Source organism: Triturus cristatus, chromosome 1_2, assembly GCF_964204655.1.
Source record: "Triturus cristatus chromosome 1_2, aTriCri1.1, whole genome shotgun sequence".
Lineage (NCBI taxonomy): Eukaryota > Metazoa > Chordata > Amphibia > Caudata > Salamandridae > Triturus > Triturus cristatus.
In genome coordinates, this window is record NC_140580.1 from 572204921 (window position 1) to 572232245 (window position 27325).

The window sequence follows — 27325 nt, forward strand, 5'->3', positions numbered from 1 at the left end:
AAAGGGTATTAATTCGGGTTAAAGAATGGAAAGGTATTTTTAGAGGCTAGAATGAACGGTTATGCCGAGAAGAGGGCACATTTTGGTGATTCTGCTTTTTAAGTAAAAGGGGCATTGAGGCCCCCTTTACTTATTGAAATTATAAATCATTCCTGAACGCTTCCTCTTTAGTTAAATAAACAGTCACATTGGACGCCATGCTTTCACATAGTGTGGACTGGGCCTTGTTTGGGCTTTTTCTCTAAATATGCTTTCAACAACGCTGAAGACTCCAGAAAGCCCTGAGAAGGCAACTGTGCTGACTGGCCCCAGACCACTCCTTACCAGACACAGAAAAGATTGGTCAGTGAATGGTTCTAATCTCTGTGAATTAGTAATCGTTCCGTTCCTCGATTGTTTAGCGTCTCTTAGAGCGACCTAGGGTGACCGTCAGCCACTTTCATTGCGATAAAAAGAAAATGTAAGAAAAACATTAAAAACAGTTACCCAGTGGGCTTCCTTGCATGCTTCCAGGTCTTCCGTTTAGCTAAAAAGAAGGTGGCATTTATGGCTCAGCCAGTAGGTCATTAAAGAATGGATGGTTGGTTCTGATACTCAGGACAGCTCAATTGAGTGAATTACTGAAGAATGCAATGAAAAAACATGGTTCATGATTAGAGATGATGGTTCTGTAGTACAAATTATATTAGTTTTATCGGAAGGTGAAAAAACCTGCCTTATCATTGTTCTTCTCTCTTTCTTTCCAGTTAAGATTCAGCTCTATTTCTAGTTCATTGTTTACAAAAAATGTGATTTCTCATCTTTTTTGTCCCCCCCCCCTTTCTTCTGCTGGATGCAGGCAACGTTGTCCAGAAATTTGTAATCAGAAGCCTGAAAAGGGGTAAAGCAGCAGAGTTCCACTTCACTTGCATGCACTTTGCTGGTTTTCACTGCCAGATGATGTGGAGTGTGATTTCATGTCCGTGTGCCTGTATGCTCACTCAGATGCAGTCATTTTCTTGTACTTCATACATAATTAGGAGGAGAGCATGGCTATGAGATACTGTGATGAAGTCATCTCCACTAGTGAACCTAAAGGCTGTTTGATTGGGTGAAAGATCTTCTTCAGTTGGGAAGTGGACTTCTTTAATGAAGAGTTGGTCCATTGTTTTGATGAGGTTCCCTCGAAAAAGGAAAATGTACCAAGGGCAGAAGCGATCGGCTATGTGGGCCATGCTCTTGTGTGATGACACAGGCACATCCCGTGAAAAGGATACCCAGCTTATCCTCTTTGCTACAAAGGTCTCTTAAAACTCGAAGAAGCTCCTCTCTGTGGAAAAGAGCCCGTCTGCCCTACAGAGCAGAAGATCTTGTTAACTATGGATGTTATGTGTCGGTTGCAAGGAAGCCTCTTTTAGTGCAGTAAAGGTCAGTCTCCGCGAGAAACTGAACTGAGCTATTCTACTGAGGAGAGGGATCCTTTTTAGATGGGGTGAGGGTAGTTTCTAGCAAGAACAAACACTTCTCAGGTGAGCAGGAGATCTGTTGTAGTGACGAGACGATCTTCTCTGAGAATTAAAAGTTTGTAAACTCATTTTTGTACACTGAATAATTGATACTCAAATCCATCTTTTAATGGAAAACGTGTCCCTTTTTGTGTCATGGAATAGCATATCAAACACCTACTCTCTTAAAAAAGGTGGCATTGGAATGCTCAGCAAACAAAATATTACAGATTAAGATGTAAAATGTGCCACCCGAGAGATTTACCCAGATTACATGTAACATATAAGCAACAACATTCTTTCAGAGTAGTGCACCCTTAAAAAAATAAAAACTTTTTTTATCACTCAGTGATTACCGATGAGGTATTCTGTATGAAAGAAATCTGATATTTTATGGTGTAACATAATACTTTTGCTACCAGCAGCTATAATTCAGAGTGAAGAACACCCTGGTTGATGACAGCAGATATGAGCAGAACATTACCTCTGCTCCATCATGTGGCCACACTTTGTTTGCAATAAATCCCATTGCTCCTCCGTCGTCTCTGTTTGAGCTCTTCATGTCTAATGAGACCAATTGGCTTATGGAACAAGCCGAAGTTCAGAAATCTCTTTAACACAATGGGATTTATTGGTGTCCTCTCTTGCTCCGGTTTGGCAGAACACTGCCTAGTACATAAAAAAATATATCTGTTTCCTGAAATAGTATCTGTTTTATTTAGGATTTAATAAAAAACAAGTTATCTTGTATTTCTTAGCTGTGGGTACCTTTTGTGCATTCCGCAAGTGCAATTTTTTTCGTCACAAACTTGTTTAAACCTTTAAGAAATATAAAAGCCTAACATTCTTTAAGCGTTGCACTTGCCCATAGCAAAATATGCCCGGTAATATGTTTTGCTGCTTCTTTCTTGCAATAGTCTCGTTTGGCACTCTTAATCTTTTCTGTAGAAGTGATCCTGTCTGTTTGTGGTGGTTGGAGAATTGAAGGATAGCAAGACGCGTTTTTTATGTTTTTCAGCAATTATTTCCATTAGAGCATTATAACATTTTCATTAAAATATGTTGATCTCACTAGATAAAGAGAGGAGCCGCCCCCTTTTTATGTTTGGCTCTCAGAGGGATGCGCATCAGTCCAATGGAGGGGAGCACACATCAGCAGAGAGCAGGCTGGCCTCGATCGAGGACATGGCGCGGAGGCTCCTGAATGAGGATGAAGTTGGAGCAGTCTCCCGCCACTGTAGAAGGGTAATTTCTATTCAGAATCCTTTCTGTGCCTAGACATTGCATCCCTTTCTTTTTCAATGCTTTGTTGAGGAGAAGTGTGACTGTTCAGTCATCACATGCTGTGTGGTTGTGTATACAGGAGCATTATGGGCACCATTGTGAAACTCCATTCAGTATGCTCGTCTCAGTTTCATTTCTTGGTACAGCATATCTTCAGAACAAGATTGGCAAAGCCAATAGGTCTCGCCTATGCATGAGCTATTGGCTATGCTAATGAGTTTTAGACATGTGACTGCTGAATGTCGTTTTACATAACACTGAGATGGCTGAGAAATGTTCATGTTCCTCTTGGTTGTTTCCAAAAAGATGCACACAAAATATATGGAGAGGTTATTGAGGGAACCACAATAATCCCTGCATGAAAGCAGAATATTTAGCCTGTATTAAAGAATAAAGGAATGCTAAGCGCTAAAAGCTTTCCCGGATGGGAAAATTGATAAAGCTTCTAACTATTTTAAGTCCTTTTTTAAGTTAGTAACCTTTGCGTTAGCCCGTTCCTAATCTCCACCAAGGTTAAACCCTCTCAAGACTATGTGGCACCTCCTTGGCCATGACTGCTAAAAGGTCTGTAGATACTAATGGACCTTCTGTGGCTTCCATCACTGCAGAACAAGAAACCTTCAATCTTCAACCTCATTCATTGAAGAAATTGCCCCATTATACTCCACAGTAATACCTTCAGGCTTCCCTTCTGAACTGTATTTTTGAGACGCGCCTGTTCCAGTGGAAGCGGGGTAAATATTATAATCATTCACAAATGTCCAGTATACCATGAACCAAACTATATAATCATTTACTAAACCAAGAGTTTGGGCCCATAGAAACTCTATAACCACTTACAAATCATGAGGTCATCCGATAGATCTTTGTAAGAGCTAATAGGGACTCAAGATAATTAGAGACGGATGCAATTTTCTTCATGAGGATCTGTAATGAAGAAAATGCCTAACTTACAACAGCTGTCAAAACATATTATGTCAGTTAAAAACTCAACAGTACAAACAAACTCAGTATATTTATCAAGGTACCTTTATCTGAGATGCAAGATGAATGGTTAATACACAGGAATACATTAGTAATTGTCAGTACTTTTGTTATTTCAAATGGCAAATACATCAGAAATAAATAACTGGGAGGGAGAGAGGGAGAGGGAGGGGTAGAGAGAGGGAGGGGGAGAGAGAGGGAGAGAGAGAGGGGGGGAAGAGAGAGAATGAGAGAGAGAGAATGAATCGGTTTAGCTTATGCAGCATCACCAACCGATGAAGTAGAAGGGAAAATCAGGACAGTTCAGTTCTGGGAAAGAGTCAAAGTTCGGACCGACAGCATGACATGGCCAGAACCACAAGGAAATAGCCAGCAGCCAGGAAAGCATTGAGCAAGTCAGAGACAACCAGCCAGCCCCCATTCTTTTTCTCACAGAGTAATTATAGCCTAAAAATGGTCGCAATTCCAGCCCCCTAATGTAGCTTTGTCTCAAATGTACACGTTTTCATTGGTTAGGATCGATGGTGTGATCGTTCTCCAGCCTGGTTCATCAGGAACTTTAACAAGATGCTTTTGTTTACCCGCAAAATGTCATGACACCTCGGAAATAGGAAGCTCATTGAAACTTTTCATATCCACTCGCTCGCTTCCACGTTAGATTGCAACATAGTCGACACAATTTTCATTGAAAGAAATACTCAAACCGTAGGAAGGAAACTCTAATGATAAACATTTGTAAGTGAAGCAAATAGATTAGCATTTTTGAAATAATGAAAGACTAAATACATTTTTCTAAGGCCTACGTTACGAAATAAATAATACACTAACAGGTGTTGAGGCCTACATGGAAAACCACAACATCATAATTTTCTAAAGAATAAAACACACATTATTAATAATGTATAAGAAATAGTGAATACATAAGAATCGATATAATAACATCTTCCAAATAAGTTTATAAGCATGATGTAAATAAGGGGGACAGAGGGAAGGCAAATTGCTACCATCCAATATCCCTTCTTGATTCCACTTCTAAGCCGATGGGCAGAATTGTGTTGGAAAGGCTCGAAGAATGGGCTAATGAAAACAACATTTGAACAGAGGCACAGTATGGTTTCAGAAGGGGTATTGGAACGGTAGAGCAATGCCTAAACCTAGTATTACTAATAGGGAAATATACATTAGCCAAGGAGGGGGCGCTCCATTTGTTTTGTGGACCTCACTAGCGCCTTTGACCTAGTTAACCATCAAAAACTATGGCAAACATTGAAAGGGCTAGGGGCCCCTATTGAAATAATCTCACTTTTATCCCAAATCTATGCATTTTTAAAGTCTAGGGTACGGTATGGTAAATTGGGGGATTGTACGCCTGATTTTAGGGTCATGCGTGGCATTAGACAGGGTTGCGTATTAGCGCCCCTCTTATTTTACCTATACATTAACAACGTAGATCTGTTTTTACAAAAAATTACTGCAGATGCCCCGAAAGTTGGAATACGTCCCACCCCCTGTTTTATTATAAGCAGACGATGCTGTCCTAATATCAAGGACAGCAAACGCTCTCCAACGCCTAATAGAAAATGTAGCCCTTTACATGACTGATAAAGACTTACAGCTAAATTTAAAGAAAACATTTGCCATGTCATGCGGGAGCAACAGGCCCAAGAACAGACAGCATCATGTGGGCGGGGTTGTTATCAATAGAGTGCCATCGTTTTCGTATTGGGGGATGATTTTTAACAAGAACAGCACATGGAATATGCACATAGAATCATGTAACATGAAATTTCTAAGAATCATTGAGGGTATTTTTAGATTCTCCGCAAAATTGGGAAACAAACCTATACGAGAAATTTTTACTTTGTATCGGAGTAAGTGTGTTTCAGGGGTCTGTTACGGGGCCACGATATGGGGGAGAGCAAATACGGCTACCCTACAAACCAACGAAAATAAGTTTTTAAAACGATTACTGGCAGTTCCAAGAGCAACAGCGAACTCCATAGTACATAAAGGACTGTCTGACCACACTTAAGCGACACAATATGTATGGCAGGCCTTACGTTTTGGCAAGGGCTATGGGCAAAAGAAGAAACAAAATTTACAAAAGATTTAATAATGGATTGCCTAGCTCTTGATCACAGTTCAAAAATACCATGGTTGGAGTATATTTTTAACCTTTTAACAGGATGCAAAGTAAATGCTGATAAAAAGAGCCCCCCACTTATTCTGGAATATAGTAAAAAAGATTTGAAATTGAGATACATAGCCACCATGGAATATGAAAGAGAAAGGTCTGCCACACAAAAACAGAGCGTGGTTTCTTATTGTGAACGCCCGCTCATGGGGGGGGTATTCAGCTATATTTGATCCTGGTAAGGAACATTCAGCACAGATTTTATTTAACCAGGCTAAGGATGGGCATATTACATTACTTAGTTGCATTCCTGAGAACGGAAAAGTGGTGCTATAAACTACCAGCCTGTCCGTGCAATGGCAAAACCCCACAACCTACGTTGCATTTTATCCTTTTTTGTATTTTTTATAGGGATATCCGGAAATCAGTTTTAAAACCCCTCTTTTTAACAAACGTGCTTTATAACTATAAATATGCGTTTAATTTTGTGTGTAGCCTGGAAAACGTGAGAATTATAAAAACTGCAACTTAATTTATACAATTATCAATTAAGAAAAGAAAGGACTACACGCACCTGGATGCATTGTTATATGAAAATCAGGAGGACTTTTTTTAGTATATACTTTTTAAACTCTTATTATAAGAGGCAGCATTGTGCACTTTATGTACTGTTATGCACTTATAATGTACCAGCACTTTATCGTATAACTTGTGGCAGCTTGTATCTCCTGTATCCTTGGCACCTTAATGCATTAGCACTTTATAACTGGTTAATATGCTACTTGAACAGCTCAATGAGTAAAACCTGATCCAACATACACTATCAAGGTTAATTTTTAACACTACTTCGTACAATAGGCATACTTGTATTTATTTCATCGGAAATTGGCCTTAATCTCGCCATTGTTTGGCTTGAAGTAAATTGTTATTTTTTCTTTTAAACTAATCATGTTGTTATGTAGGAATGTTGTTAGTATATGTGTATTAGTATGCTTTTATTGTGTTCTCTTTTACTTGCACCGAATAAAGCTGATTTTGACTTTGACTTTGAAGCATGGTCTAATGCATATTTTCTAAAAGTATTTGCAACCACTTTTGTTATGGTTTTCATGTTCAGGGGAAAACATAAGCAAGAATAGTTATTTATTAAGCATTTTCATTATATTTCTCTATTACTACTTGCAATTTGCTTTTGCACTATATTCTTTAGAATATTTAATAATTTTCTCTCCCGGGACAAAAAAGATGTCTCATCACTTCAGTTTGCAACCCTTCTGCATGTTCCTCGTTGGAGCTTTTGAACACTAAATGAATGTTGTGTCATTCTTGCACATTTGTACGTTGTACTTTTATTTTTTTAAAACTCACATTTCTTGAAATTACCACACGATTAATCATTTTATAAAATAAATTAGTTTTCACACTAAATGAGCAGACTTGATCAAGCAAATTTATTCTCAAATAATCATCCTCCATCACGACTTTCTTTGACTAAAAAAAGACATGTTTAAAGTGTAACTGCCTTAAAATTAAGCGAGTGCTCAGAACATCAACTCTGACACTCTCACAATGCAGTTTGTTTCTTTGAGTATGGTTGTGCGCTCTTACTGGCTACTGTGGGACTCATTACTAGTTGCTAGGAAAATCTGTATTCTGACCCATTATTTGTGTCTGTTTTCAAATCCTGATTCGGGTAGTAATTTAACTACAAGCCATGATTCTCTCATCCAAATTCCTACAGGTTTTTGTTTAAAGGATTTGCATGACGAAAGCAGTTTAGAATGAGGGTAAACATTTGATATTACCGTGTAATAAGTCTGCCCCTGCATGCTATCCCTTATTCCAACCTGAGGAATACAGTAAGAACCATCCAGGGGACAACTAAATAATTTAGTTTATAGCTGTTTCACCTAGGTGAGTTTATTTGCCTTCCTATATGTTTCCTAACTCCTCAGGATAATTGTCTTTGTGTTTTATTTCTGGATTTTGCCCTTTTAATAATTGCTGTTGAGTGGTGGGAGGTGTGTGGGGAAAGTAAACAAAAGGGTGCCAAATGCATTACCTCTAGCTTGTACTTTACTGTGTACTCATTTGTTTGTTTTGTTTACTTGTTAGTATCTTCATTGTTTCCTTGATTTGTCCGGAAGAGAAGGCATTTACTACTTTTGTCCCTTAAGTAATTTGTCTTGTAAGGCATGATTGCATCGCCTGAAATTGATCCATGTTTTCCTTTTGGGGTAATAGATTGATGCGTAAGAGCTTTGTATGTTTCTTGCAGTTTTTTAGTGGATGGGTGAAAATTGGAGCATACTTTTTGGGGGTTTCTCAAAAATAAAATGTGTGCGTTGTGATTAAATAGACTGTGTTGGTGTCAGTTTAACTTTGCATTAAAATTTGTGGATTACATAGATTTTACGCAATGTGTTCATCCAACTTGAAATATGTGTTGGAAATGAACTAACTTGGTCATCCATTGTAAATGAAAAGGAAACCATTAAAAAAAAGTATGTAAACTGTAAACAATTTAAAAGAATGTTTTGAAATTTTTCATACATACACAGGTGCAAATATGAATTTATATCTGTGTTGTCTAAAAAGTGTAAGTAACACTTTTTCAACAATTGACCAGTGCCTGACCTGCCAAACGTGAAACATTTTCACTGTTTGAGAGAGATGGAGGGCAATGAAGGAGTGGGGCTAAGATCCATTTCCACCCTCCCTCACCCCCCCTACCCCACCCCCCAAAAAAATTGACACAAGCTTTACAGCACTGTTGCCAATTTCCTGATAACCTGTGGAGTTGTAAAACGTGTGATTGGCCTCACCTTTGAAGAGCCTTCTCACATGAACTCATGGGCACCATCTTCTTTGGGGCAAACCCCAACAATATTTCATCTCAAGGACTCATGAAAGTGCTTGGGCTTGGCACGGGAGCAGAGGCGCCAGCAGTGATGGTTCTTTTCCCATCTGCACAATTTAGAGGCATTCAATTGCGGCTGCTACTTTAGCATGACCACAGAGAATTAGGGTTGTTTGGTGGCGCTATGACATTGGGCCCACCCCGTTTGGTGCTCTCATCTGTAGTCAACAGTAATTTGACCCTTCTGTAGATGATCAGGTTTCCTTGCACATGATGAAGACACTAGAATATTTCTTGACTGCCCGATCAGAGCCTATGACTATTTAGCAAATTGTGAATACTATGTTTTAAAATGTATTATTTGTCCTTTTTTTCCAAAATTGTCTTGTGGGAGACCCCTCGAGCCCTCCGCTAATACATCTGGTTTACTCACACCTTTTGCTTGCTGGAGCTGATGGTAAGAATTGTGCCCCACCACTTCATAGATCACCAGCCATCACTGGTAAGCAAAAATGGTAGAGCGGGCAGTGTATGAACAGAGGGAGCACTGCTTGCCTCTTGGGATACGTCTGTCACACTCCTGTCCTACCTATAGTTCTCCCCATTTTATATTCAAAATTGGGTCATGAGATCCAGGAACCTGGCTCCACCTGGATGCGCTGGAAACCCACTCTGTGCAAGGTTTCTGGCTCACTTTGCCTTTCACTGTGTGATATCACATCATCACCGGTTGACCGTGTGCATATAGCGGATATCGTGTGGAACACAAGAGATGTGGCCTAGTGGCTATTGCTGCTGACCTTCGAGCAGAGGAAACCATGTTTGAATCCATCCCTCGACTTAACATCCTGTGACTCTTGGCAAATAGTTTATTGTTCTTGTCCCCGAATAGGGTTGCCACCTGGCTGGTTTTATGCCGGCCTGACCAGTAGTTTACTGTCCTTGCTGGTACAAACATTTGAAAAATCACCGAGAGCTACTATTGTTCTGTAGTAGGGGATCTCTGTGTATAGTCATAATCTAGTGAATAGTCTCGCCCATGTGCGTGGACCCCGGAGCAATAAAAAATAATCTCTAAAGGTGACAAATCATGCAGACCTGCATACACCTTTAAGAGAGAATTTAATTTAAAGACAGATAATGCAGCCTTTACCCACAGGCTACACTGTCCAGTACTTCAACTAGAATTCCACCAACATCCACAAACAGCACTGCCTGTCTAGTTTTTCTCCACATAGGAAAAAACCCTGCCTCTACCAGCAAAAGCCTCTGGAATGATAGAGAGGAAGGAATGGACAGACAAGCCCCATAGGCTGCCATTATGTGGCTTAGAACAGGATAGTGTGCCTTTAAGAAAACTTTCCAGATTTCCAGAACTTTCCCCAGTATCCCAGAATGCCCAGCAGGTCCCATTTACTTTCAGTTCTTTTTTCCGGCTCCTGCTAGCAGGACCCTGGAGCATTGAGCTCTCCCCTTTTCAAGGGTTTATTGGAGATTTTGGCAATTTTTTGTCACTTTTTGCTAGTGCTTAGTAGCTGGTACTGTCAACATGCCTGGCTTGTTCGACAAGTGCCCGGAATGTGGTCGAAAGAAGGCTAAAACTGATCCACATGAGGTGTGTATAGGTTGCCTTCCCCAGTCCCACGTGCCTGAAAGCTGTACCATCTGCCACTCGTTCTCAGCCAGGACCCTGAGGGACAGAATGAAAATCAGGCTTCAAGTTCTGGAGGAGAGAAGACTGAAGGCACCAGGTGGGTCTGGAGGGGCTGATTTGGCCCATACTGAGGCCCCTGGGGGGCTCCCCAGGGGCAGGAAGACCAGTAAGCGCTCCCACTCCCCGTCGAGGGCGTCGACGGCGACGTCGAGGTGGATGACCACCGTCTGTTCGCCGTCTCCCCAGGGCTCTGGGGAGAAGCGGCGTCGACGATCGCCGTCGAGGGTCCTGAATAGGCCGCCGTCGACTACATAGGCGTCGTCGGCGACGACGCCGTCTTCGGCCCCGTCCAGCGGTCGGCGTCGATCGCCGTCGAGGGATCGCCGTCGATGAAGAGGAGACGGTCGACGTCGCCGAAGAGGAGATCGACGTCAAGACGCTCGAGGTCGCCGTCGAGGCGAAGGTCGCCGTCGAGGCACAGGTCGCCGTCGAGGCACAGGTCGCCGTCGAGGCACAGGTCGCCGTCGAGGCACAGGTCGCCGTCGAGGCACAGGTCGCCGTCGAGGCGAAGGTCGCCGTCGAGGCGAAGATCGACGTCGAGGAAGAGAGAGTCACCGGAATCGGTGTACTCGGTGTATACGCCTCCTCGGATGCCTCCGTCGCCGCCTCCTCTCCCGCCTCCGCCGACTCCTCCTCCACCACTTCCACCAACGCCGCCTCCTCCACCTCCACCACCGCCACCTCCAACACCGCCACCTCCACCACCGCCACCTCAGCCGCGGACGCTGCCTCCGCCGCCCCAACCTCAGCCGCTGCCACGCACTCCTGTGGGACCGCTGCCGGTTCCCCCGCGGTCGGTTTCCCTTCCAAGGTACCCGACTCCGCCGCAGGGGACCCCGAAGCCACGATGCCCGCGGTCGCCTGGACCGGCTAGACCGGCGGACAGGCCGAAGCCGAAGAGGTCGCGCTCCCGCTCTCACAGGAGGAGAAGGTCACGGAGCCATGGACGGTCCTCGTCGGACTCAAGACGACGCCGTAGGAGGTATAGGTCCAGGTCGCGCACGCGCTCTTCGGACAGAGACCTTTCCCCGACGCTGTCTGACTCCCCGGGGACTAGGGTGTCTCCGGTGGACGACTTGGTCTCTTTCCAAGAGGTGCTGTTGCGAGGGGCTGCAAAGTTGGGTATCACGGTGACGGTTCCAACACACACGACGTCCGTGATATTCGAGACGCTTCATAATAAACACCTGTCTCGCCCCCTACTGCCTCTTGTACCAGGACTGGTGGAACCCGCGTTGGAGCTGTTCCTCACTCCCGCGATGACGAAGGCCGCTCCCACCAGGCTCATGAAAAAGTATAGGGCCCCAGAGTCGGATCCTTCCTTTTTGAGAGTGGACCCGAAGCCGGATTCGGTGATCGTGACGGCGGCAAGAAAACAACATGCGACCGGCCCGTCATCCACGGTTCTGCCTGACAAAGAAAGCCGCTGGCTGGATTCTGCGGGCAGGAAGGTGTGTGGGACCGCCGCCACCACCATGAAGGCGGCGAGTGCAGGGGCTTTGTTGGGCCGTTACGACCGGGCCCTGTGGGAGTCCCTGCAGCAATATGCGGACCTACTGCCACGGGACAAGAAGGAGGACTTCTTGGAGACAGTGCGCGAAGGCATGCTGGTTTCTAATCAAATGATCAGCGCAGCGGCGGATGTGTCCTTATTGGCCGCCCACGCCTACTGTCATGGCGTCCACCAGCGGCGTCATTCGTGGTTGCGCCTGACGTCCCTCAAGCCAGAGGCGCAGCAACGAGTGGCCAACCTGCCCTTCTCGGGGGAAACCCTGTTCGGGAAGCATGCGGACGATGAGATGGCCCGCATGAAGGCGGAGGCGGAAACCCTGACGGCCGTCGGGTTGGAGAAGGCCGAAAAGAAGAAGCGCCCGTTCCAGAGGAGGTTCGGGTCTTCGGGCAGAGGGCGTGGGCAGGGCTCGGGACAGCAGCAGCAACAACAGCAGCAGTTCCGCAAGCCCTTCCAGAAGCGCCAGAGGGGTAGAGGAGGCCAGCAGGCTACTACCACGACCAAGGGCCCGGCCGGGTCTCGGCCCTGAGCGGCTACTTCCCCCTCAACCGTTACCCACTCCAGTGGGGGGAAGCATTCAATTTTTTCCGGCAGAGTGGAGAAAAATTACTCAGGACAAGTGGGTGCTGAATATTGTTTGCAATGGATACAGTCTTCGGTTTATCAGCCCGCCTCCAGCGATTCCGCCGGTCAGCTCTCGATTCCAGCTGAGAGAGCTCCCGGCAGAGGCAGACATCTTGTTGAGAAAAAAGGCGGTAGAAGAGGTACCTCTGTCTCAAAGGGGAAGAGGTCTGTACTCTCGGTTCTTCCTCGTTCGCAAGAAGGACTAGAACGAGTTCAGGCCCATTCTGGATTTGCGACAGGCAAACAAATGGATTCGCAGAGAGAAGTTCCGCATGCTATCGTTGCACCAGATTTACCCTCCGCTGCAACGGGGAGACTGGCTCTGTGCCATAGATCTACAGGATGCGTACTTCCATGTGCCCATAGCGAGGAAGCACAGGAAGTTCCTGCGATTCCAAGTCGGCGCCAATCACTATCAATACACAGTACTGCCATTCGGGCTAAAATCTGCGCCCAGGACCTTTTCGAAGTGCATGGCGGTGGTGGCGGCACACCTGCGGAGGAACAAGGTGTTTGTCTACCCATATCTGGACGATTGGCTGATCAAGGCATCATCCTTCGCGGAAGCGCAAGAACACTTCCGATGGACGTGCGAGCTCTTGCACAAGCTGGGGTTACACGTCAACATGTCCAAGTCGGTCACGACTCCGGTCCAGTGCATACAGTACCTGGGGGCCTCCATCGATACGCGGTCAGCAAGCGTGTCTCCTTCGGAGGAGAGACGGTTATCACTCCTTCGGAAGGCTCAGGACCTCAGGACTGCTCCATCGACGACCGTGAGGAAGGTGTCTTCTCTACTGGGATCGATGGCCTCCTGTATCTTCCTCACGCCTCACGCTCGGCTACACATGAGACCACTGCAGGAGTGTTTGGAGGATCAGTGGGATCAGAGGACAGGCTCTTGGGACGACAAGATACGTCTGTCGCTGCATGCTCTTCAGTCTCTGAAGTGGTGGTGTTCGGCGGAAAACCTCCTCAAGGGGGTTCCCTTCCACAAGGACATTCCCACGACGAGTGTCGTGACGGATGCGTCTCTCCAGGGCTGGGGAGCGCATTCCGGGGACTTGCAGATTCAGGGAAAGTGGTCTGCTTTGGAATCGACGTACCACATCAATTTCCTGGAACTCAGATCTGTCTTCCTGGCACTGAAGGCCTTCCTTCCGTCCTTCCAGACCAACTCGCTGCTGATACAGACGGACAATACAACCACGATGTATTATCTCAACAAGCAGGGGGGGTCGAGATCGCGCACTCTGTCGCAGGAGGCGCAGGCGATCTGGCGCTGGCTGCTGGCCAGAGGACTGACCATTACGGCCACGCATCTGCCAGGAGTGCAGAATGCTCAGGCGGACGCCTTGAGCAGGCTGATTCAGGAAAACCACGAATGGGTCATAAACGACGAAGTACTAGGAGAAGTCTTCGCAAGGTGGGGGACTCCAGACGTAGATCTGTTCGCCACCGCCGAAAACAGCAAATGCCGAGACTTCGCATCCAGGTACTACCAGCGGGAGACGCTGGGGAATGCGCTATGGATCGATTGGTCGAACAGCTTTCTGTACGCTTTTCCACCCATTCCCCGAGTTCCGGCAGTGCTCATCAAGCTGTCCCAGTCCAGGGCGCGGATGATCCTGATCGCCCCGGAGTGGCCCAGGCAGTGGTGGTTCACGGACCTACTTCACCGGTCTCTCCTTCCTCACATGCGGTTGCCGTGCAGGCCGGACCTTCTCACGAAGTTCGGGGGGCGGATGGTGCACCCCAACCTCTCGTCTTTGAGTTTGGCGGCATGGCTCCTGAAATAGTGCAATATGGCCATCTGAATCTACCAGACGATTGTATGAACATACTGAAGGAGTCTAAACGACCTTCCACTAGGACATCCTATGCTTACAAGTGGAAGAGGTTCTGTATCTGGTGTAAGTCCAAGAACTTTGATCCGACGACATGTAAGGAAGATATCATCCTTCCGTACCTTTTACATTTGGCGCAGTCTGGCCTTAATTTCCATTCCATTAAGGTTCATCTGGCTGCTTTGACTGCTTACAGGAAATGCCCTTCACAGACTTACTTCTTTCAGATTCCTGTGGTCAAGGATTTTTTGGAAGGCTTGAAGAAAGTGTTTCCTCCCGTCAGACTTCCCTCACCTTCCTGGGACTTGAATGTGGTGATGTCCAGACTGATGAAGGAGCCTTTTGAACCCATCCACAAGGCTTCGTTGCAGCACCTATCCTGGAAGGCGGCGTTCCTAGTGGCCATTACATCGGCCCGCAGGGTGAGTGAACTTCAGGCATTATGTTGTCAAGAACCTTATACTGTATTTCATGCTGCTAAGGTTGTGATGCGTACTCATCCTAAATTTCTTCCTAAGGTTATCTCTGACTTTCATGTCAACCAGACTATAACTTTACCTACGTTCTTTCAGAATCCCTCTTCGCCAGCGGAAAGGTCTCTCCATTCCCTGGATGTTCGGAGGGTGTTGAAATTTTATCTGGATAAGACCAAGGATATTCGTAGGTCTGACCAATTGTTTGTTAATTATGGATCAGTCAGGACTGATCTTGCGACCTCTAAGCAGTCCATTTCTCGGTGGATTGTGTCCTGCATACAATTGTGTTATCAAAAGGCTAATAAGACCTTAGGGGGTAAACCTAAGGCTCATTCCACCAGGGGCAAAGCTGCCACGACGGCTTTGCTGCGTAATGTTCCGATTGCGGAAATTTGCAAGGCGGCCACTTGGAAGTCGGTCCATACCTTTGCTGCGCATTACTGTCTGGACTCGGATGCCAGGGCAGATGCGCAGGTTGGGCAGGCTTCGCTGCGAAATTTGTTCGCGCAGTAGTGGGTTTGTCTTGTTTGTTCTCCACCGCTGCTGTTGTGTGGGGATGGGCTTGCCATTCTATTCACTAGATTATGACTATACACAGAGATCCCCTACTACAGAAGGAGTAGTTTCTTTTCTGTAACTCCAGTTCTGTAGTAGGGGTATCTCTGTTATAGTCATAAGCGCCCGCCCTCCTCCCCGGTGGAGAGATATTTTTTCATATGAAGAATGCTACAGGTCTGGCGTGCTGCGCCTTCAAAAAGAACTGAAAGTAAATGGGACCTGCTGGGCATTCTGGGATACTGGGGAAAGTTCTGGAAATCTGGAAAGTTTTCTTAAAGGCACAGTATCCTGTTCTAAGCCACATAATGGCAGCCTATGGGGCTTGTCTGTCCATTCTTTCCTCTCTATCATTCCAGAGGCTTTTGCTGGTAGAGGCAGGGTTTTTTCCTATGTGGAGAAAAACTAGACAGGCAGTGCTGTTTGTGGATGTTGGTGGAATTCTAGTTGAAGTACTGGACAGTGTAGCCTGTGGGTAAAGGCTGCATTATCTGTCTTTAAATTAAATTCTCTCTTAAAGGTGTATGCAGGTCTGCATGATTTGTCACCTTTAGAGATTATTTTTTATTGCTCCGGGGTCCACGCACATGGGCGGGGACTATTCACTAGATTATGACTATAACAGAGATACCCCTACTACAGAACTGGAGTTACAGAAAAGAAACTACTCCTTCCACCCATCAGCACATACTTTAAGCAGTAAATGTAGCAGAAAACACGTTAAAATGCATTCTACAGCTGCCCTAATGACCCCTTACAGATAAAGTAAACAACGTCACTGCAGCTGGAGATACAGCAAAGTACACAGAATAGCACAGACTTATCGAAGAGTACTCACGATATCATTTGAATCACTGCACTACACTCGAGTGCTAGAGCGCCTGTGGCATTGCAAACCTTCTAGCTGTATGCATCACTGCAGGTGAGTATACCAAATACCCCATGTGTTTCTCTGCAACTTCTTTTCCATATTGTAGTACACATTATATAACCTTTGTATCACCGCATGTACGCAAGACTGCATGGGCCAGTCATCGCATACCCACTACTGTTCGACTCACTGCAGTTGCAACTAGCGCCGAGAACATAGAATAAACATGTATTGAGTGACGCACATACAGAGGAGCGCCCAGCATATCTAGCCAGTCGTGGCCGGCATTGCTCGCAGGTGGGGAGGCGGGGGTTGCAAAGGAAGGGGGGTTACACGGGGGGTTTAATTTAATAATTTTAAAAAAAAATCAAACGTACCTTTCCGGAACAGGAAGTAGAAGTAGGTAGCCAGGCTCCCTTCCCTAAGCCAATCACTACGCTGCAAGCAGCGTTGTAATTGGTCAGGATGCCGCCCCAACCAGGGGCTTATGGGAAGGCCATTTTCTCCATTCAGGCTGCATTGCAGCCTGCATAGAGCAGGGCAGAGTGCGCATGACTGGTTTGTGCGGCCCCAGGGGGCTGACCAAACAGTCTTTACGCACTCTGGAGTGGGCAGGCACACTACTCCTCCCCTGCCCTGCTGACAGAGTAGCCCCGCCCACCCACAACCAAACATAAAATGATAATAACTGAAAGTTATTACTATTTTATGTTTCTGCTTCTCGCACTGTGAGAAAGCAGTGGGAGATGCTCCTCCGCCCTAGTGGAGGAGCCGCCCCTGTAGCTAGTGCGTGCCCTTGCACTTGCACGGGGGCGGCGAGCCCACGCATGTGTCCTTGCAGCTACGGATGCACCTGTGTACACATGAAACCATATGGTACTGCAGTGCAGTTACTCAACAATATGGAGCTCAGGGGGTCAATAGGCAGGTCGCCCCCCACTCATAAACTATACACAAAACAGGACCTGCCCAGTAAAAATGTATTAACACAGTGAACACGTTATTATCAGTAACCCTTGCACTTTCAAAGCTGTTGTATTTGATATTGCATGTGCGGCCAATTTTCGCCATTCACCAACTGGGTCTGATGTCACTTGCTTCTTTAGAAAAAAACTCCTACGTTTCTAAGTGTTTATGAAGGTGTTTCCCTTATAATCTGTCTCCCAAATAGTTTGGTTCCCAAAATAGTTTGTATAAGGAGAAAGACCAGACAGAACCAACTAATAATGGTACCTATTCAAAAACCACAGAGATAGAAAAAAGGTGGGAAGGGACTGGCAGTGCCTCACAGAAGTAACCCCAACGAGGATACGCAGACAGGTACTCACCTGCTACCTCACGTTCTCATCATAGGCAGCTGCCGCCCAGAAAAGGAAAAGAAGGAATAAATCAAAAAACCTCAAATCAATCCCAAAAACTGGTGTCTAGTGAAACTAATATTCTAATTTGTGTCTGTGTTCAAAAATGAGAATGTCGACCCAAAAGAGAAAGACTGAGTCTGATCAGGACCCACGTCAATCCAAGTTAAAACCGAGCAAGACTACACTGATTCTTTATTCTGTGCTGTGTGTCTGCTCATTAAAACCAACATGTTTCATTGCCAGTTTAAATTAGCGGCAACTTCTTCAGGGCTAGGGTCGACTGGCCTCTCTGCGTTGCTAGTTCAGACCAGTGATCTATCTGTCTGCACCTGGGGAAACACAATTAAAAAACACACATTCAGCTTTTCACCCACATTGCTCATATGGGTCCTTCATACATATATGAAAGCGATTTGTGTCTTCGCTGACTTGCTAAAAAGAATCGGTGCCTGCAACACCTTTGACATTAATATTTACCGTGAAGATTGCTCTTGTTCAGCATACCTCAACCCTTCATATAGATAGGTGTGTACTACATCCAATAATACTCCTAGACTGCTTGCCCAGTGGCCGCGGATTCGCGTTTCTGAAAGGCACAGCAACACATCCAGTTGTTACACACACAAACCAAGATGTTACACCCCCCACTGCATGTGTAACTGCTGTTGCCCATGCTAACGCTCATCACATCGTTTCTGCAGGCTGCTGCTGGTGGTTAAAGCCTATTGCTACTGCCCCGATATGTGTTGCATTCGTACAGAGTCTAAGGCGCTCCGAGCCCCCGCTCGGCTCCCGTGCATGTGGCCTCCTCCCTGAAATTACCACTGATGTCTGACGTTAACAGCTAGTGAGTCCACGTGACCCCACTATTATGATTCTTCGGTGACTTCTGCCCGCCATGAGGGGAGCCCCTGTGTCTACAGGCAACCCGCTAGTGAGTGTTAGGTCAAATATATGAATCGGCAAGGTTCTATCATCAATACACAGCCTGTGCTCGATCTCACCTCATCAGCCCTCTGATCCGGATGCTAATCAGCCTTCATCACGGACGGGACAACTACTTCCGGTTTAAATACGTACAGCGCGCTGCCTGCGAGCATGCGTGGATGTGTGTCAGTATATTGAAGTCACCAGCAGCCATGTTGTGTAAGCCGCCGTGACTGCCTGGGCAGCACTTTATGTATACTGTCTCACTAATACGCAGAACTCACTTAAAGCACTTCTAAATTGCTGTATGTTCACCCAACAGAGTTACAGTGACTAGATAACTTCACGATTGGTGTATGTTCTATATATTTAATTACTATCAATGCCTGCTTAGTTTGTAAAAACCTGCTCATTTATTGAAGAAACACACACGGGTGGTCAGTGCATAGTTAGATCACCCATGAACTGTAGCTAACGGACTGCTATGTGGGTGATGAAGTACTTGAGGAGCTACTCAAACCAATAAGAGACCCAAGTTCAAAAAGCGGAAATGAATACCCAATTCATCGCATAAGGATACCTGACAGAGATGGTTTGACAGGAAAGATGTGTTAGTAAGTAGGCTATTGAGTCAGTACCTTGTGCCACTCAATGTAGTCATTGAGACCCTGTTGGTCCACTTTCTCTTGGAAAATCTAGCGTGCCTCCTTTGTTATTAGTCTGGCTTCCATATTGTGGAGGTCTCCCATTACCCTCTCCAATACAACCCACCGGAGGTCTTTGGGACTGTGTTGGGCCGTCAAGAAATGTTGGACCAGTTTCGTAGTTAATTTACCCATCCGAATGGTGCTGAGATGTTCTTGTACTCTGACCTTCACTTTGCGTGTGGTAAGGCCAATGTAGTGAAGGCCTCAGGGACACGTCAGTCTGTAAATGACGTTACTGATATTGCAGTTGCTAAACATGTTGAGATACCATGGTTTGCCTCCTGCTAGAGTGACACTTTTTGTTGATGTAGTAAGTTCACATACTGTGCAACCGCCACATTGATAGTGTCCTGGCGGTATCCCTGTTTCCTTAATCTCACATTTGGGTCGTGAATGCACTAAACGGTCTCGTAGATTGGTAGATCGCTTAAAAGGTGGGGGTATTCAACAGGGACCAATGTTTCCTAATCACTTGTCTGATTTGGGTGGACAAGGGGCCAAAGGTGGTGACCACAGGGATACAGTCCCCTTTAGTCTTGGGTGCTCTATCCAAGAGGGCAGCTCGGGGAGTATTCAAGGCTCTTTTTATGGCCTGTTTGATGACCTTAGTCGGGTACGCTCGTTCCTCCAATTTGCAGGACAAGGCACCTGCTTGTTTGACAAAATCCTCAGTGGAGGAACAATTCCTGCGATATCGCAAGAATTGCCCTACAGGCAGGTTATTCCTCAGAGCCCTGGGGTGGTAGGATCTATAATGCAAGAGGGAATTTTTGTCAGTTGGTTTCTGATGGACATTGGTGGCGAGTTTGTGATTCACCACTCTGATGTCTAGATCCAAGTAAGTAGCTGTTGTGCTGCTTATTGTCCAGGTGAATTTAAGACCATCATCAAGGCTATTAAGCCACTGGAGAAACCTATCTAGGTCATACTCGGAGCCCGTCCAAATGCATAACACATCGTCAATATATCTCTTCCAGAGAGCGATGTTCTTCTGGAAGGGATTAGTGTTATGTAAGATGTAATTAGTCTCGAATAGACCCACATAGATACATGCCAGACTAGGGGCAAATGTAGCCCTCATTGAAGTCCCGGACACTTGCAGGTATAGCTGGTCCTTATAGGCAAAGAAGTTTTTTGTCAAGGCTAGTTCAGCACATTGAAGAACAAAAGTTTGGGGGACATCATAGAACCATTCGCATTCCCCCAGGGCGCGGGCTGCTGCCACCAGCGTTGCTTCCTGGGGGATGCTGGTATATAACGATTCTATGTCGATCGTGACTAGGAATTGATGTTAAGGATCAAACGCGATGTCATCCAAGATTTTTAAAACATCTGTAGTGTCCTGTACATAAGAGGGTTGGGTAATAACACATTCCCTCAGAAAAAAGTCTGCATATTGAGATAATGGTTCCAAAACAGATTGAATCCCCGAGACTATGGGGCGTCCCGGTGGGGGCCTCTGTGCTTTATGGATTTTTGGAACAATATAGAAGGCAGGTATCCTAGGTTTCTCATTGATCAAAAAGTCTGCTTCCTTTGCTGTTACCCACTTCTTCTCTTTTGCCTCAGCGACCGTTTTGTGAATGGTCGTCTGTAGATTTTTTGTGGGGTCTCATCAAGGGTTTGTAATTATGGCGCACATCTAGTAGTCTGGCCACCTCAGCTTCATAGTCTAGAGTGTTTAACACTACCACCGCACCACCCTTATCAGCAGGCTTAATAGTGATGTTACAATTCTCTGAAGGGAGTGTACTGCTTGCCAGTCAGGCTGCGTCATGTTACTGCGGCTATAACCCTGTCGTTGTTCTTCCAGAGTGGTTATGTCCTGCATTATTTTCTGTTCAAAAACTAGGACCTCAGGGCCAATGGCATGGTTGGGTGGGCAGAATTGTGATGGACGTCGCAAATTAGTCAAATATGGAAGGGGCCTCTACTTCCCTCCCTTCAAAAAAAAATTTTAATTGGATTTTCCTCATTAGTGCCAGTGCAGTTAGACTGAGTGATTTATTTTCTTTGTAAATAGGGGTAAAGGTTGGAGTAAGATCTGGCATTACTTTAAGGACCCGATTCCGATCTCGCTAGGAAAGCCCTCCGTACGAATCGGACCCAGAGGGCTTTCAGAGCGAGCCGCGCTGTGTGAGTCCATCCGAGCGAGTACGATACAACTGCCTGCTTACGGACTTGATTTGGCCGGACTCCCATAACACGTTATGGGAGCTTGTGTACGGATGCGTACACATGCTCCCATTGCAAAAAAGGGATGGGTGTGGTAAAGCGTACACACCATGGCAGGCACCCCATTTTGCACAACAGACTGTGCATGCTTGGATCGGGGGACCCATGGGCACCCCCCGTGACAGATTCAGAGGGCCCCGGGTGAAGGGGTCCTGCTACGGCCCCCCAAAGTACGATTCCGACAGCCGTTGCGTCTCGCTGAAACCGAGTCGATGCTGCTACGAACAAGTCATACAGACCGGATCGATTCAGTCGGCGTTTACGCGATCTTCGCATCGTACTTTATCGCTGGGACCTGTGTATAATTCGGTTGGAAACCAGGGCTACGAATCGGATCCAGGAAAGCCAAATCCGATTCAGAGGCCTTTCGAACGACATCGGAATCCGGCCCCAAGTGTTAACTTGCTGCTAAATTTTGGTGAAATGGTAACGCTGTATCGTTGAAGTGCATGGGTAATTTTCTTTGTACTCTACTTCTTACCGAGCACCCTTCTGGAGACAGCGGCAGCGCATGTACACAAAGCTGTACACAGTTCCAGCAAAAACGCCATACATTGGAGGCAGTGGATCTCACATTATGCAGCATAATTGTCTACTATACTCGCTATCTATGTTGTGAAAATGTACTGTTGTAAAGCGCTCTGACTCGGACGCTCTGTATAGACTTGTTATCTTTGATGTGAAACTTTACTGTTGTAAAATGCTCTGATACCTTCGGGTCTAGCTAATGCTATGTAAAACTCTCAAATAAATAAATAAGACCAAAAGGCCGTGTTAAAAAAAGAATACAGATTTCATATACAATTCTACTGAAGAATCAGGTCAGGTACTTGCAGAATCTTAAAACAGTGAACAGATGTCCGGTATTCTCTGTTAAAGGTGACAACCCTATGCCTGAACAATTAAAAAAAAATGCATAACATATTTGGAAAGCAATATAGTGCCCTTGAAGCAGGTTCGCGCGATTAAAAAAAACTGAAAAAACACTTGGTGGCACTTAGTGATTTGGAATGTCTGCCGTCCTAAAAAATAACCTTTTGCCCAGGTGGTATGGTGCAATTGTTGGTGCATACTTACTTGTACCTTCGCCTATGACAATATACACAGAAAAGCCGGAATAAAATTTGCTGTGTATGGAATTGTAGGATGTTGTCACAAGTCTTTCCTGTTTCTAATCAAAGGTGGCCCAAAACACTTTACATACCATAGAGCCACTTACCTAGTTTTTGAAGTTCATGTTTTCCAGGGTAAGATTTTTGTTGGATACAAACGTTTGACTTAATGATAATGGCTAATGGTTGGCAAAGATGACCAATTTTCCCTACGATTCAAAGTTGAACAGCGTCGATTTTTTCGTTATTTTTTTTTTACTGACTGAAGTCTACTTAATGGCCACTAGATGGTGAAATAGGACAAGACATTGTAAGAAAACGGTGACACTGCAGTATGTATGGTATATGAACATTTCCTCTAATAATAGGCTGACATCAGTATCATGGACAAATGCAGGAGATGAATCTGCTTTTTTGTAATCGAAAATATTAGAGAGCCGAGTGTGAAGTTGTTTGATGTTTAGCGGTAAAAGGTTTTATGGGTTACTTTCTTAGTTAAATAATCTGTTGGCCGTGCTTTTCATCAGTGCTGCATTCTCTCTCTCTCATCTCTGTGAGATATACATATATTCACTGAAAAACACAAAGGTTAAAGCTCCTATCGAGGCATGCTTGTGTGGAAGATGTGGGCTCTCCATGAACAGTTCTTCTTAGGATAAAGGCTGTGTGTAATAGGGGCTTGACCACCCAACTAAGTTTTAGAGTCTGTAGGGAGTGGGCTCTCTGTGAAAAGTTGTACCAAGCCAACTGCTGTATGTAATATGTGCTTGGTGACCTAGCAGGGCTTAAGAGTCTGGAAGGAGTGAACGTCCTGTGAACAGATTCCACAGGGCAAAGACTGTGCGTAGTAGGGACTTGGGTGATTGGAGAGAGTGGGCTCTTTGTCAAGACCTCTGCACAGGCCGAAGGCTGTACATAGTAGGAGTTTTACCACTAGCGGTGCTAGGATCTCTGGTGGGACTTCATTTGAATCTTTGGTGTTCTCAGTGAATTTCTAGTTTTGTTTTTTTAACGTAAAGCAAGAAATTATTAGTAGACCTAACTATAATGTCACTTAACTTTTGGTTTTTCTGTAAATATCTAGGGTTTTTTAACGTAGAGTAAGACCTTATTACAAGTAATAAATCCAGAATTGTCTCCTTACTGGGAACCAGGCACCCCATTGTAGCACTTCATTATCTCACGGTAGAGAAGCAGAGCAGCCCAAGGCCTACTCCCAGGAGATGGTGCGTGCTAGCAATCTCCATTCGCTGACACCCAACACCAACACTCCAGAAATTATTGTCCAGGCACTGCTTTTTCTTTTATTACATACACACCCTACTAAATACTAGACTTTAAGTAGATGTAAATACCTCTATGGACACCCTCACATCACTTTGAGATGCAACATCACAATTAAAGGGGGAGATATTTTAATTAAGGCAGGCCTACTGGCTTTGTCATTGGGTTTCGACCTCAATATTTTAAAACAATTTACAACCTGTATTTTACTCCGGCTAAACTCTTCACCTGGGGATTACGAGTAGATGATTGCTGCCCCAGATGTAGACAGGGACAGGCAAATTTAATTCATATGTTTGCCGAATGTCCGAAACTAGATAATTTACAAACATTGATTGGAGGATTTTGGGCTCAAGTATTCGGGCGGAATCTTAGATCCTCCGCTACCCTATTTCTTCTAGGTCACGACGAATCCTTAGGGTACAGTCTGGAGGAACAGAGGATTGTCTTCCTGGGCACTGCCGTCTTTCGTATTATTCTGGCGGCCTGTTGGAAAGATCCCAATGTACCCACCTTTCAGATGTGGCTTAGTCGATTCTTGCCACATATAAGCAGGAGATAGCTATATATAGCACAAGAGGTAGGAAAGCTAGAGCCCGGGGTACCCAGATCTGGGCCCCAATCTCCAACTGGTACTCCAATGTAAGATCTCCCCCCTGATAAGAGAAGGGCCGACATGATATGACGAGGCAAACTGTGTAAATTTTCACTTTATATCTTTTATTATTTTTCATATCAGTTGTGCATATGTATTGGGTTGTAATGATTTTGTTTCCTGATGTACTACTGTTTCATTAAGAATTCATTCTTTTTTAAAGAAATTGTTTGAATGAATACTACAGATCATGCTCAATAAAAAGTATTAAAAAAAAAAAAAAAAAGGGTTTCGACCTCAATATAGACCTCAATATAGAAATGGCAGGCCTATTGGCTTTGTCAAGGGTTGACTACGTTAATATAGTAAGGCAAACATATTGACTTTATCAAGGGTTCACCACCTTGATACAATGCTAATCGCATGTTAGGATTCAACATTAAAACCAACAGAATCTCAAACCATGTTAAAAAAAACTTCATTATTATTAGCAAGATTTGCAATGTCGGTCGAGGAACTTTTAAATAAAGCATTATTATTCAAACCAATATTAAACATGTGTAAGAGTCTTTCTTTTACACTTCTCTGGTCACGTATAGTAGTCGTAAAACCAACCACAAGGGTTTCCTGCAATCCTGTGCTGACGAGCAAAAGCTCCCTCTGCAAATACTTAAAAATAGCATACGCCTTTCCTGGGTTTATGTTTTATAGTGCATAAATAGCTACATAACTCAGTCCAATATTTACTGTATGTGCCACAAATCTGAGTTTGGGTAAATTCTAAAGTCTGAACTCTCTGGTCAACCTAGAGGATATCCCAAATGGCCCTCCATTTAACAGCATGGTTCATATGCACTTAATTTTATTGAGGCCGCTCGTGTTAAAATTTAAGTTCAGGTGCTATATAGTATTTGATAAGGACAGGCAGAGGCAACCATTCCCTACTTTCGAAACTCATTAATATTGTATGGGATAGTTACCCCATCCACATGAATGTTAGTAATTCGTGAAGTTTTTGTAAAATATTTTTGGAGTGGAAGACACCAAAATCCGCAACAAATGCACCAGTTGCTAGAGTGTATTGATTTTCATCATATCAATGCTGCCATGTCAGGTTTTATCTAAGATCCTCCACCAAATCTTTTCCAGTTTTTTTAGTAGCCTGGGGTAATTACCCTCAAAAGGTGGAAGTTTATCTAGAATACCCATGAGAAACCCTCATTTAAGTAGATCTCCCCATATAAGGATGCATCAGTCTTGACTTTGCCCCAGATTCTGGCCACCCGTAGCTATGCGATGAAGTCAAAAAGTAAGAGAGTTGGAGTCTGATGAGGCCAATATTGTCCAACCGCTTCCCAGTCATCAGTATTCTAGCCATCATTCTCCTGGTAATTAGCGAGTACTGCATTTAGGAATCATCTTGCCAAACAATTCCTTTTTGAGGCTGTCCCTCTGAAAGGGCAACAGACTTGGAGGAATGTCTTTTCCATGCAAGTGCTAATAAAACTGCAGTGGTGTGCTTCTGTTGATGTTTTGGGTCAGGTGAGCCCCCGATCTGATATTATGAAAAGTCATTAACTTTCCAAACACTAAACAATCAAAAGTTGCTTTCGTGATAAGTGTGATATATGTTTTGGAAATAGATACTGTGACTATTAAAAAGAGATGGGTTTTGTAAGAATCTTTGTCAGCTTTCGAACATATTACTTATTAAATGTTGCCATGGTCTGATCTGCAAGCTTTGTTCCTTTTACTTCTTCAAAGATGTTAATTTAAAGTGTTTCATCTCCTCAGTCCTCCTTTTGAGACAATCTGAATTTGAAATATTATATTTACTGTCCCATCTCATCTTGGTCTGTCCAGGATGTCTCTATAAACCTCTAAAATAAACTCTCCACTGCTGATCTTGTATTATGTACCTCTCCTTCCATCGATTCAGTATACTCGAGGACAATTTTCACGTTCAGTCTTGTTGCACCAATCCTATCTGCCTTAGCACTTCTTAATAGAGCATTTGCCTCATTAGAGGACAAGGCCATTTCAGCCTCTCTGGTGGGCAATAGTGTATTCTGAATTTCTGTTTTGGAAAACTCCTCACACTCGTGTCCCAGTACCCTGTGCACAGGTTCTGTGCGGATATCATCTGTGAACATGCCACTCCCTAGGATACACACATCAAAATGACTCTAGCGCAATATGCCTAATCAGAGATTGTTAGTAACTAAATCCAAATGGTCGCACACTGCTGACCTACCTGCGTGTTACCCCAAAGAACTGTGGTCCCTGTAGTCAGCGTCGGCGGATACACCTATGCTCGTGTCGTGAGTGCAAGTGTGAATAGCGTTAGCCATCCCTGGACACGTGTTTCGAGGTTGTTGCCTCTCATCAGCAGGGAGTAGGAAAGAGTGCAGGGTTGCTGTGTAGGCTGCTAAAATCATTATCAGGTATGTACCTCTCGTAGCAACGCAGGTGCGTAACCTGAGCCCGTCGACTCCCCGGCTCAAAGAGCCACTAAATAACTAAATCCAAATGGTCGCACACTGCTGACCTACCTGCGTGTTACCCCAAAGAACTGTGGTCCCTGTAGTCAGCGTCGGCGGATACACCTATGCTCGTGTCGTGAGTGCAAGTGTGAATAGCGTTAGCCATCCCTGGACACGTGTTTCGAGGTTGTTGTCTCTCGTCAGCAGGGAGTAGGAAAGAGTGCAGGGTTGCTGTGTAGGCTGCTAAAATCATTATCGGGTATGTACCTCTCGTAGCA

General features: G+C 44.8%; 1 protein-coding gene across 3 annotated transcripts in view; it reads left to right on the plus strand.

The window, feature by feature from the left end:
- Positions 1 to 27325, plus strand: part of PDZD7 (PDZ domain containing 7) — a 573233-nt gene that overhangs the window by 364244 nt on the left and 181664 nt on the right. For all 3 annotated transcript variants that reach the window (XM_085606490.1, XM_085606491.1, XM_085606492.1), the window contains one exon: positions 2560 to 2729. In XM_085606490.1, coding sequence (XP_085462616.1) covers positions 2560 to 2729 — 170 coding nt within the window. The remainder of the gene's footprint in view (positions 1 to 2559; positions 2730 to 27325) is intronic.